We start from the raw sequence: 12,750 nt of genomic DNA on the forward strand, positions 1-12,750 counted from the left end.
ACACACAAAGCCCATTTTTAACCTTCCATGTCGCCGGGAAGGCCGTACGGGAAGTGGCACGGAAAATGGATGGATGAAAATACACACATACACTTGTGCTCATAAGATTACACACCCTGACAAAATGTCTTTTTAACTTTAGATGTGTTACCATTCTTTAAAGAAAACGAGTGAGCAGGCTAAACACATTTATTCTATTTGTAATGGGATTGAAATTATTTCAGAATAGCACAATTATTAAACAAAACCTTGCAGTCAGGAAAATAAGTCTTTGCTCCCTGTTCAGTCATTTCTTTTTGTTCATTCTCAAATTGTGTGTAAAATAAAAAATGAACTATAGTATGTGTAATATTTTGGTTTTGTACATTAAAACCATTGATTCATATAAGCATATATTTAGAATGGTATACATATATGTGCAGTAAGATACAGTACATATTGAAGGCATCGCAGTCCTGCTAGCAAAACTTTAAAAAAAAAGAGACAAAAATACGTTATAACTATATTGGCTAGAATTACAAACATATATATCTACAGGGTGATTGAAAAGTAACTCCCTATTTTAAAATACGTAGAATTTATTCATGTTGTAATATTTTTCTCAATTTTGTGTGTGTATGTTCCATGTTGAAAGGAGCAAGTCTATTCTACCAACCAAGGACTTTGGAAGACATTTGTCATTGAAGAAAGTCTGGCGTATGACGTCATGACGTCGATTGTCCAAAGTTACCGTAAAGCAAGCAGGAGAGGCGCAAAGTTTTGGGGGCGTGTTTGTGTATTGCGCATTTGGGGGGGCGGCGGATGCGGCGTGAGCTCGACTGTAGCTCAGCTCAGCGTTCGCCTGACCGTCAGACGCGCACCGCGTCGACTTTCAGACGTGTCACAAGCCCCGCGGCGACCGGGAGGGCGCGCTTCGTGCTTCGAGCTCGCCGGCAGCGGACCGCACGCCGGCGTCAAAATGGCGTCCAAACGTGTGGGCGGGAAAGGGCGCCGCGCTTCCACTCGGGTCATTACGGTAGCTCCGGAGGAGCACCGGAGAGGCGGGAGAACCGCGGCAGAAGACACCGACCGACGACGGCTTTGAGGCGGCCGCAGCAGCGCCAGCCAGCCAGCCAGCCAGCCAACACGACACTCACTCGCTCGCTCCCTTCGGGCGGCGGCGGCGGCGTGACATGAGCCGCTAGCATGAACGGAGCCGTGTACATTCCGTTCTTCCAGGGCCAGCTCGAGTCCGTCCTGGAGCAGGTGGTCCAGCTGGCCGTCCAGGAGATCAGCTCGACGGTCGGCTCCAGCCTCAACGCGTTGCTCCTGGAGGCCGCAGTCCACGAGCGGGAGAACCGTCGCCTGCGGCTGCGCCTGCAGGCGTGGGAGAGCCGCCGGGCTCACGGCGAGGACCGGGCGGCGGCCGGCGACGACAGCCCGGACGACGCGGGCTGGACGAAACCCGAGCGGCCGGCCACCGGCGGACCCACCGACAGCCGCCGCCTGGAGCAGAGGGGCCGAGTCGCGGGTAGGCGAGCGGCCGTTACACAACGCGACACAACACGCCGCCGGCTCGTTACGTAACGAAGCTGGCGCACGTTTCACGGGAACATTGGCAGGCGGACGAGTGCCATGCTAAACAAACGCGTCCCAAGATGGCGAAGGGTCACGTGCTCAGTGTGGCGGGGACGTGGCAGGGGCAGCGCAACAAAGGCCAAAGGTCACAAGCGTTCTTTGTTTTCGCGGCCCCTCACTCGCGTTTAGGGCTGGGCCGTTCGCGCCGCTTCACTTGTCACAAGCGTTTTTGGGATTTCGCAGCGTCTTCGTTGAAAGCGTGGCCCCGCTGGTGTGCACTGCTTACACGAACAACGTGGCTGCAAACGACAGTCGTTCGCTTGTTATATTCAGTGTTCGAGCCACTTTTTCCCCAAAAAGCGACTAGTGGCTTTAAAGCTCTTCTCGCAGCACGGCGGCGCGCCAGGATGACGGCGCCCGGGTGCCTGCCCATATTTGGAAGTGCTTACGTCGCAGCCTACAAGGAAGTCGGAGGCTTTCCCGCTAAGTGGACCGCAACTCTGCAATATGTATTTGTGGTTGGTGCAAAAGAAAGCCCCGGCTTTGCTTATTTTAAGGAGCAGGTGATGCAAGCAGCAAAAAAAAAAAAAAGATGTGCATCCCAATACTAATTTCAAGAAAGTGACGAAAACCAACGAAGAAGAACGTGCATGTGCCCAACTGCGGCGGTGAACAAAAGTGTGTCTTAACTTTGTTCAAATTAATGACCGCTCACCTCGGTGCGACACTTGGAAGACGATTATATTGTGCAAAGGAGGCTTTTGCGATGTGTAGATGTCGGGCGCGCTCCCCACCCCCCCTCCCCCCCCGCTGTGAGACTCAGAAACAATAAAATACGTCTTTGCCAACATCGAAGACAATTACACAAGTCAAACGGTGGGTCGCACTCTTGCACTGAGGGTTTTTAGCGGTTCTTTTTTTCCCCGATGAATTGGATAAATAACATTTTTCAATTTCCATCCCTGTATGATATATTATCCCCTGATATATTGTCCCAAAAACTGTCACGATAAACGAATGCATTTTTTTAATGCCTCTGAAATGATGAAAAATAAGGCCTGCCCTTATGTTTATTTTGTTTCTTTTATATCAGTGTTGTTACGATTATTGTTGTTGTTATAATTTCCATGCTGTTTTCGCCAATAAATAGTTTTTTCTCACATGGTGATATGGATCCACCTCGGTCTTAAAGACTAAAGAGCTGCCAGACTTGCCTGGTTTACATGGAGCCTTCTATTCCGATTCTAATCGATTTAGAAGCTCAAAACAGAATGAAAATGCTCCATATGAACACCTCAATCGGAATTAGCACCCCGAATCCGAAGGAAACTTCATTCGGTTTCACAGAGGTGGAATGTTCCTTTTGCCAAACCCATCAGAAGTAAATTTTCGCCATGTATGCCGTCATTCAAAATAGAGCCAAGAAGAGCTCTATCTGCGCATGCTTCGTAAAAACGCCATCGTTTACGCCCGCCGTAAATATGCCGGCTCCCGACGGAGCTCGTGCGTGACGGAGATCTTGTTTTTCATTTCTTAAGTTGTTTTTTTTAAACTAAACATATAGAAAAACTGCCAACTATTGTTCTGAATAGACGACGGACATCCATGTTGCTAAATGACGTGACCTTCACGACGACGCGCGCATGTCACACGGCTGTTCCGAGAAGTGCACACCGTGTAGCTCAAGTCGCATGTGAACAGTTGACCGGAGATCTTTCAATCGGAATGAGGAAGAAAAGTCTCCACATAAGCTCGGCTACTGTGCGTGGCCGGTCCGCCGAAGACGAGCCCTTCACCTGTCAATCAAATATACGTCGACGTTACCCGTAGTCAACTATTGGCTGAGATTTTGCTGAATCGACACTTAACGGCCCCGTTGTTGTTTTTGCCGTGTGGCCTTCAGAGCAACTGAAGTGCGCGATGGAGCGCGCTCTGCACTCGGCTCTGTGCCAGCTCAAGAAGATGGTGGAAGCGTCCTTCGACGACCTCCTGCTGGAGATCACCCAGAAGGAGTGCGAGAGGCAGCGGCTACAGGCCCGGCTGGACCGCCGTCGGGCCTCCGCGCGCCGCGAGGCCCGGGACGACCCGGGCTCGTCCGGCGGCTTCGAGGACGCCCGCCGGGAGGCGGGCTTAGTGGACGAGGAGGACGCGTCGGCGTTGGGACACGAGTGGTGCGGAGACGTCTGGAAGCTCAAAGGGTCGGCTGGAGGGGGCGGGGCGAGCGAGGGACCTGCGCTGACCCTGGGGTCGCCCCCACCGCAGGACCCCCGCTGGACGCCTCTGGAGGACATGGACGTCCTCTCCCCCGACCGGGATGCCGCGTCTCCGCCCGCGCCCCCCCCTCCGCTGAACCCCTCAGGTGAGCGTCGATGTAATCTGTAAACGACAGCAAACGTAGCGTTGTCGAGTTCCGGTAGATTTACTCAAAAGTTTCCGGTAGATTTTTCAGGGGACGCTAAACTGGGGAGTTTCGGAAAGCAGAAATTTGAATACACACGACGCTCGCAGGCAGCGGCGCCTCGAGGTACGAGCGCCGCAAGTTGCCAGTGAGCTCGACTCGCACGACAGCACGCGGCAGTTTGAGTTTGGCAGATAGCGATTGCTGCAAAAACAGGCTGCGATCCGTTTCTTGCCACTCCCGCCCGGCTGAAGTTTACCGTCAAACGAAACGCAGCACAAGGAATTAGATTGCAGCATTGACTCGTGATGTGCAAACTGTAACATTCTTTACATTCTTTTGAATTGTCTCATGACTTAGTATGTTGTTATGAAATTATTGAGTGCTATAGTCCTACAAAAATGTTTGATGGCCCTTGGGTTCGTTTCAATGGGGTTTTGTCTGCGTGTTTTACGGCCCGGCTCACGACGGGTCATCCCGTCCGAACAGGAAGTTGGGGCGTGCGTTCGTCGGCCTCCATGTTGCAGCGCCTGCTGACCGCCTCGCAGCCGGCAGACGACCACGCGAGGGCCGCTCACAAGAAGCCACGGCACGCGGGGGTGACGCCGGCCGGCCGGGGCGCCGAGCAGCAGGAGCAGGAGGAGGAGGAGGAGGAAGAAGACGACGACGGCGAGGGAGAGGAGGAAGAGGAGGAGAAAGGGAAGAAGGTACTGTTGCTATGACTACGCTCAAGACACGGTCACTTTTGAGCGACTCAAATCCGCGTAACATTCATTCTTCCCATTTTCAATTGGCAATCGTTTATTAACAAAAGAAAAAGGTGACTGAGTATTTTGTCATTTGGTTTCTAATATAGCACAAAAAACTACCAGATTGCTTGCTTGCTTTGAATAGTTCATCGGTCGTGTTTACGTGACCCAGAAGTTGGCTAACGAGCATGAACAAAGATTCAGTAGCTTGTTGATGGGTCACCTCGAACATACAGCTTTATACGTCTTATACATGCATGGAACTTTTCAAAGATGACGAGACCAGCATTATTAGACAGACCTTTTAAAGACGATTCCAGCAATGAAAGCGTTACATTTCATTCCATCTTGAAAATCGACAGCAATTTCCGGCAACTTGTAAATATGAAGTCAGTATTTTCAAAAGGTTGGCACCACCGGAAAGCTTGCTAAACACAACTGACAGCATACAATTACTTCTTAATTCCAGAGTTAAATTAGAACATTTGGCACTCAAAATATGCATAGCAAAAACACATTAAGTGCAGAGAATGAGGAAACGCTCCATAAATTGTTAAAAATGCATAGTAAAGAGGCATTTGTAGTTTCTGTTAAAGAGATTTGTAGTTTCTGTGACCCCGTACGCTGGAATTCTGCAACATTTTTATTTTGTTTTGAAGGACAGCCAGTGGGGGAAAAGATTGAATTGCTGTAAATTCACTATTATTTCTGCTTTAAGTCCTTGCTGGGTTTCAGCCGGTGCTCAACGATCATGTATTTTACGTCGGGCACATTGTTGGGAAGCTATGGGGTCCTCGGGAAGATGTGTGGATTTCGTCAGACGGCTTTTATTGGGTTTGTTTTACCATCGAAGCGTGTCTGCGTTGGTGACGAGGGTCTCGGCTGACTCATTCCCTATTGCTGCGTTTGTGCCTGCATTGTTCGCTGCCTTTATTTTACGTCAGGCACCTTGTTGGGCAGCTAAAGGATCCTCTGAAAGACATTTAAAAAGAAATCTTTATTGAAGATATTCAGTTTACTAAAAAAACAAAGAGTCCGACATCCTTTTTTGTGGCAGTTATTGTATTTGTTTACACAGTAATTATTGTATGATTCTTTTCTGCTACCAAAATGCAAAGTAATATGTTTAGTCATTTTCGTTGGCCAGCGCGAGAATGTCGTCAGTAGACACAACGTAGAAAAGATCAAATAGTGAAAAATACAGCACGATTCCTCTCCTCGTGGCTCGGGTGAAAAGGAACACAAAAAGCTTTAAAATCATTTCATTCCCGTGGAAGGTTTTTCACTTTCATATTTTTGATCAAGCCTCCAACGGAAATCTGACAAATCAGGCAGTTTTTAATTGGTTGGTGTTTGACTTCATTTCTTGGCTTCCTGTGTGTGCGCAGAGGAAGAGACGCACGGTTTGGTCAGAGTGCGAGGATTGCGGCCGCAGGTTCAGTCGCGTGTTGCTGCTCAAAGCTCATCGCCAGACTCACGCCGACGCCGCCGTCGGCGTCTCGCCGTGCCGGTGTTCGCGGTGCGGCAAACGGTTCTCCTCAGCGAGCCGCCTCCACGGCCACTTGCGAGCCAAACACCAGTCGTGAACTCCCCGGCGCACCCCAGGAAACAAACGGCACTTAACGGTACACGCACGCACGCACACTAGTTCTGATAAATGTGAAATATGCCAAAAGGGAAAGAAAAATACTTTTTGCTCGAATCATCTGAACCCTCATCAATCACAAGTACAGTGAACCCATGTTTACCACTGGGGATAAATAAGTTCCACACCCACCTGCGATCCGGGAAAATCCGTGTGTGTGTGTGTGTGTGTGTGTGTGTGTGTATATATATATATATATATATATGTGTGTGTGTGTACAAGTGGGTACGGAAAGTATTCAGACCCCCTTAAATTTTTCACTCTTTGTTATATTTCAGCCATTTGCTAAAATCACTTCTTTTTTCCCCTCATTAATGTACACACATCACGCCATATTGACAGAAAAAAATGGAATTCATTCATTCTTTCATCTTCCGTTCCGCTTATCAACACGTGGGCGTGCTGGAGCCCATCCCAGCCATCTTCGGGCGAGAGGCGGGGTACACCCTGAACCGGTCGTCACCCAATCGCAGGGCACATAGAAACAAACAACCATTCGCACTCACATTCCTACCTACGGGCAATTTAGAGTCTTCAGTGAACCTAGCACGCATGTTTTTGGGATGCGGGAGGAAAGCGGAGTGCCCGGAGAAAAGCCACGCGGGCGCGGGGAGAACATGCGAACTCCACACGGGCGGGGCCGGGATTCGAATCCCGGTCCTCAAAACTCTGAGGCAGATGTGCTAACCAGTCGCCCACCGTGCCGCCTGCAGATTTATTAAAAAAGAAAGAAAGAAAAACTGAAATGTCACACAGCCATAAGTATTCTGTAGCGTATACGGGTTAAAGAAAAATGTAACTCATTTAGGAGAAAAGAATGGGCTGGAAGCGAGACCTGTGTTACTTCCGGTTTATCGTCATTTTAAATGACAGCGTTATAAATCAAGCTATTTTAGCTATTAAGAGGGGCAACACGTTGCTATTTATGTGTATAAAATTGAAGAAAACCAAGGAGAAACCTTATCAGTCTGGTATTCTGAAGGTTGCTACACTTTATGAAATTGTGATAAGAGTTCTCGACGGCCAGAGGTTTCTTTCCCCGAACCCAAACGCAACAATGCGGGAAAATTGAATGATCTAACATGGGGAATGTACAGGGAAACAACACAGAACAAACCAAGTACAGACGAACATTGGCAAAGGAAAGTGACGTGGGATGTGAGATTGGTAGAATGAGCGTGTAGTGAATGCATATCGCTGGGGATTTAAAGCCAAATATGCGCTCATCTGTACTTTTAGTAGACCGCAATGTTCGACTTGGGTGTCTTGGACACGTTTGAGGCAAACGGTTCAAGCCGACCCGGTCCGCATCGGGAACAGGGGAACATTTGGCAGAAAGGAAAAAAGGAGCCCAAAAAGTTCTCGGCTCGCAAGACGTTCGGAACGGGCGCGTTGCGCCTGCTTCCGTCCCCCCCGGGTGAGCGTAGGCCCCCAAAAAGGGTAGCTCGGAGCGCTCGCAGGATGCTCTGCGGTCGGGCATGGTCCTGGCGGCGAGGTGGACGTCCTGCCTGGGCCAGTCGGTCGGGTCAGACGAGATCTGGCACAGAGAGCATAGCGCCGGCCTTTTTATGACCGAAGCGAGCCAAAAGGGGGTGCCCCCCCCTCCTCTTTCTTTCCTTCCCACCACCAAGGTGTTGATATGGAGCATTTTCATTCAGTTTGAGCTTCTAAACCGATTATCATCGGAATAGAAGGCTCCATGTAAACCAGGCTAGCAGCTCTTTATTCTTTATTGCAGACCCAGGGGGATCCATATCACAGTCAAGAAAAACAATTGATTGGAGAAACAAGCGCGGAAATGATAACAACAACAACAATAATAATCATCATCATACTGATTGAAAAGAAATAAAATATTAACAATGCCAACATTTCAGAGGCATTAAAAAAACAATTGTTTATCGTGATAGTTTTTGGGACAATATATCGTCTTAATGCTAAACGCCATGTTATGGATAACATAAATTAGTATAGATTATCCAGTAATCCTAAATGTAAAAGTATTCCTTTGCGCAGGTTCTTTCTCTTTTGCTGTGATGAATAGAAGACTATCTTACAAGATCACTTTGACGAAAGGAAATGAAGACTGTCGCTCGCAGTTTCCCAAAGAAGAGCCAAAGTGTGCTTGCTTCCTTCCAGCTGTTTTTGTCACTTCTGGTTGAAGTTTACTGTAAAACTGACATACAAAACACAATCATGCAATATTTTGTATTTCAAAGCCAAAATGTTCGAGCAAACCACATACATCATAACAAAGGTCCACTAGCTTAACGCAAACATAGAATTGAATGCGAAACACCATTGGCGGGTTAAGTGACATTAGCATAGATGTAACGGTAGTTCCAATTAGTGTTCCAAAACTATTTGTCATTCAACTGATGTCGACTGTCAGTTGCAGTCGCTACGTTTGGAATGCTTCAAATTGGCCAATCTAGCGGCTTTACTGTACAAAACTTGACGAGCGTCGATGGCAGCAAAGATCGGAAGACGTGACAGCGGACCATTTCGTGCTTGCTTTTGCTTTCCCGCAAATGTCGCAGGCGCAGGACCTGTGCTGGTCATGTGACCTTGCCAGGATTTAAGAGCGCGGAGGAGGAGGAGGAGGACGACGTTTGCGTCAAGACGATTATCAAAAGATGTCTGACAGGTCGCCGAGGAGCTCGACATTCCGGGCGTTCCGCTCGTCTCTCAGGATTGTTGTGGTGTTTTTCCTGCTTTGTGTTCCACTCGTGAATGTTTCCTGGCGTTCCACCTCACACGCGTAGAGACCTCGTTGGAGCGCTTTCCACACACACGCCTTTTGTTACCTCAGTCACATTTCGAGGCGTCGGCAGATGTTTCGAGAACAAACTTGTGATGATCGCTCATCAATGTGAATTTGTTTTCCTTTTATTTTGACTTCTCTTGGCTTTTCCAGAACCTCAGTCGATCTTTTCCTGATGTTTGTAAACAATAGGCGGGCTTTCAAGGTATTCAGGAAACGCTCGTTTATCGCGGGGGTTATGTTCCAGAAACCCCCACAATCATTGAAATCTGCTAAGTAAGTGACCAATTATTTATTATAGAAATGTTTCATATGCATTTTGAGGCCTATAAGTGATACTTTCGAGAGGTGCAGGTATTTAATTTATCCACGTAAGGTCACCATCCACAAACTCGAGACAAGCACATGCCTATCAAAGGTGGGTGTGCTCTGCTTGGATGACGTGATCAACAGCTCATGTATGAGCAGGCAATTTCCTGCCTTAAGCATTGGCACCGTTCCTCACACTGACAGTCCTGGAAGTGTATTCAGTGAAAAGCATTATGGGAACCCAGATTTCATTGTGGGGATGTTTTTAACTTCAGTACTGTAGTTGTAGAAAATCAAGCTAAACGTTGCTCTTTACTTGCATTTGTTCCTGTTGATATTGTTATGAATGTGTACATTAGCTATTCGTCAGGATAAGGTTGGTATTTGTGAATTTATTTCATAAAACTGTGGCTTTTTTTTTTTTTAAACAGTGGCTTTCCGATAATGTTCTTCGTATCCTCAAGCAATCTGGCGACTTACCAAATATGAGTGTGACTCTGTAAGGTTTCTTGTTCTGTCAAGAATGAGAGGCCAATTGACCTTATGTGAGTCATTGCTGCCACATTAAAATCATTCAGTCATTAAAGCCAACCGTATCAGAGATGTGCAGGTGAGTCACTGCACTACACTGACATAGAAAAAAAATCTAATGAAATCATGATGCACTGAATCCACAATAAGTGAACTGCGATATAGCAAGGATGACTGTACTGCAGTTTTAAAGTCCGTTTCGAAACCGCTAAAACTTTCCGTGTGGTATAAGCTGTTTTTTTTTTTTTTAAGAATATCACATTAACGAGCGCGCTGCCTATCAGTCACTCTTTGACAAAGTCAAGCAAACCATAATATATGACGAGGAGGCTGTCTTGAAATGAATGTTTGCAAGCAGCTACAAGCGTTGACGTGTCTACAGTTGGTGCAAGAAATACTACCGAGGTAGCTTTCTAGCATGGCTAACATCAGTTTGTTTCTGCTTTTTTATTACTTAACAAAGGAGAGAAGTTGCTGCTCATTTTGTCATAATTAAGTACTTTGAGTTGTACTGCATTTTGATTTTATTAAGGCGTTCTTGTTTGCCTTAGCTGGTTAAACAACGGAAATTGTTATAAAGAGTCTTAAGATTTGACAAATCCTCGTGTGTACCTGAGCGTACGTGTTGAAATGTTAATTACGGCCAGCATTAACCTCAATGTAACATCTTTTGGACCGACACTTCACACATTCAAACTACAAAAGAAAAGATTGAAGCTATTTCATGGTAAAAAGCTTGCAAAAGACTCGAGTCACACTCCCAAGTCCAATTGGAACACGCGTACTGTCTCCATGTCCCGATTCCTCGCCATATTCGTGCTGTCGACAGACCCGTCATAGATATTGATATGATGTCAAATTGTAATATTATGTCACTCCATGTTTGACAGCGGTCATGTTGATGCTCAAGCGAAGAAGCGCTGCTCTTCATGTACACACACACACACAAATGGGATTAATGGTGTGTACGTTTTGTAATGTTGCTGAAATGTTTTGTCATTGGATGCAATACTTTTGATACACTTTTTGTATTTGAATGGTGACCATTGATGTAAACTTTTCAATGTTTTAGTTTTGATCAAGAACATCAATAAATGTTGACAAACGAACTACTCTCCCGCATGCTAATGATGCAAAGGTTCAAAAGCTAACAGCCATTTGTGTTGACCGTGAGCAACAGTTGGCTAGCAACGCTTCAGGGGAGGGGAGGGGGCGGGGGCGGGGGTGGGTGGGGTTTCAGTGACATCACTGTGGACCAATGAAGGGACTCAGGACAGCACCGTGTTTGTAAGTACACTTCGTGTGAGAGGATTTACTCCGTGCTTCACATAGATAAATACAAATGACATAGAAAATACTGAATTGCTACATTTATCAGTTCATACAAGAAAAAATCTCGTAAATTAGCTCATCGAAAACAATCTAGTGTTACTAGAATGCCTGTCTAAACAGGTGTATTTAGCTGCTTAAAAAAAAAAAAGACGACTGAAACGGCAACTCCTCACTCAAATGAAAATGCATTCCACAATTTGGGCTGTATTACCTTCACTTTTTAATTTTGTGTGAGGGACTTGAAGTCAAAAGCAGTCAGCAGACCGCAGTGACCTCGTGGGACAACAAAACGAACCACAACCCCCAATGGGAGCCTGAACGTTGAAGGCTCTGCAAGAGACTGCTAACATTTTGCATTCAAGCCGAAAATGTCTCAAGCGACGAGATCGTCACGTTCTCATCTAACTGCCGTCACGCTAATCAAGGCTTGAAGTTTTTGCGCTTGTCCAGTTATTCTCAAAGGGTGGTATGCTGGGGAAAAAAGTGCTCCATTTTCAGTTGCACATGATTACAAAGTGGTAAACTGATATCATGTATGAGTATGCAAATACATTTACCCATCTAGCATATATTTTATATTTTTTTATTATTCAGCAAGCAATGGGTAACTTTTACTAGAGGTGACCTTCATTGCACAGCTACATCGAAAAGCTGAATGGCAAAATTCCATCAGGCGTTTGATTATACAGAGAGACCGATACGGTTTTTCCAGGCCGATACCGCAACAGGCCAGGAGGCCGAGAACACATCTATTCAGTTGCTGGACAAGGGAAAATATTGGTGATGTCATTTTCCCGTTTTCATCAAATGAAAGTGAACACCTTTTAATCACGTGCAACTGCTGTACATTTGAATTTGTTTTTTCAGTTTGTACCACGTGGTATGTGGGCTCCCTCTAGTGGTAGGCGATTGAATCACTGAATTAAATGTTCAAACGTTAGAGTGGCTTCAACTTTTTTTAAATCCATTGCAGTATGTTTAACTACAGTTCAGTTGTATTTAACGTAAGTATAACATGTAAAACGATTACATTTAAATGACATTACTGTTTTCAAACATTTAGGGTTTAGATTTTATTTTTTACAATAATTGAATTTTCTCATACTGAAACTGCACAATGATAAGAAATATACTTTGTTGTCATTCCGATGGTACCGCGAGAGCTGAGTATTTTTTTTAAGTGGTACTTAAGTGGTGGTTAAAGCTGCTCCATTTATTTTCATCACACCAAGTTCAACTTTAACCTCGTGTGATGACGTCATCACGGGTGCACATGATCAATATCGATACGTTGTCATGTGACTTGCTGTATCGATTCGCTGGTGAAAGTGGCGGTTACCATGGTTACCATGGTGCCTGATTCGCCGGACGAAGGCCAGCCGGGAAGGAGGAGAGAAGACGGCGAGGAGGAGGAGAAACGAGGAGGCGGAGGAGGAGGGAGGAATTCGCTACTGTTCGAGGGGAG

At 46.3% G+C, this 12,750-nt stretch overlaps 1 protein-coding gene across 3 annotated transcripts; it reads left to right on the plus strand.

The window, feature by feature from the left end:
• The first annotated feature begins 775 nt into the window (after nt 1–775).
• si:dkeyp-113d7.10 (zinc finger protein 394) lies at nt 776–12,750 on the plus strand. Of its 3 annotated transcripts, none has more exons than XM_061750174.1 (5): nt 776–1,510; nt 3,461–3,916; nt 4,445–4,662; nt 6,093–6,329; nt 12,615–12,750. In XM_061750174.1, exons 1-4 carry the CDS (start codon nt 1,186–1,188, stop codon nt 6,288–6,290), a joined length of 1,197 nt encoding a protein of 398 aa, XP_061606158.1. In that variant the 5' UTR covers nt 776–1,185; the 3' UTR covers nt 6,291–6,329; nt 12,615–12,750. The 3 variants fall into 3 exon arrangements, with proteins under 3 accessions (XP_061606158.1, XP_061606157.1, XP_061606156.1); XM_061750173.1 differs by lacking the exon at nt 12,615–12,750 and adding an exon at nt 8,366–11,062; XM_061750172.1 differs by lacking the exon at nt 12,615–12,750 and having other exon boundaries at nt 6,093–11,062.

This window comes from Phyllopteryx taeniolatus, chromosome 16 (genome assembly GCF_024500385.1).
Source record: "Phyllopteryx taeniolatus isolate TA_2022b chromosome 16, UOR_Ptae_1.2, whole genome shotgun sequence".
NCBI lineage: Eukaryota > Metazoa > Chordata > Actinopteri > Syngnathiformes > Syngnathidae > Phyllopteryx > Phyllopteryx taeniolatus.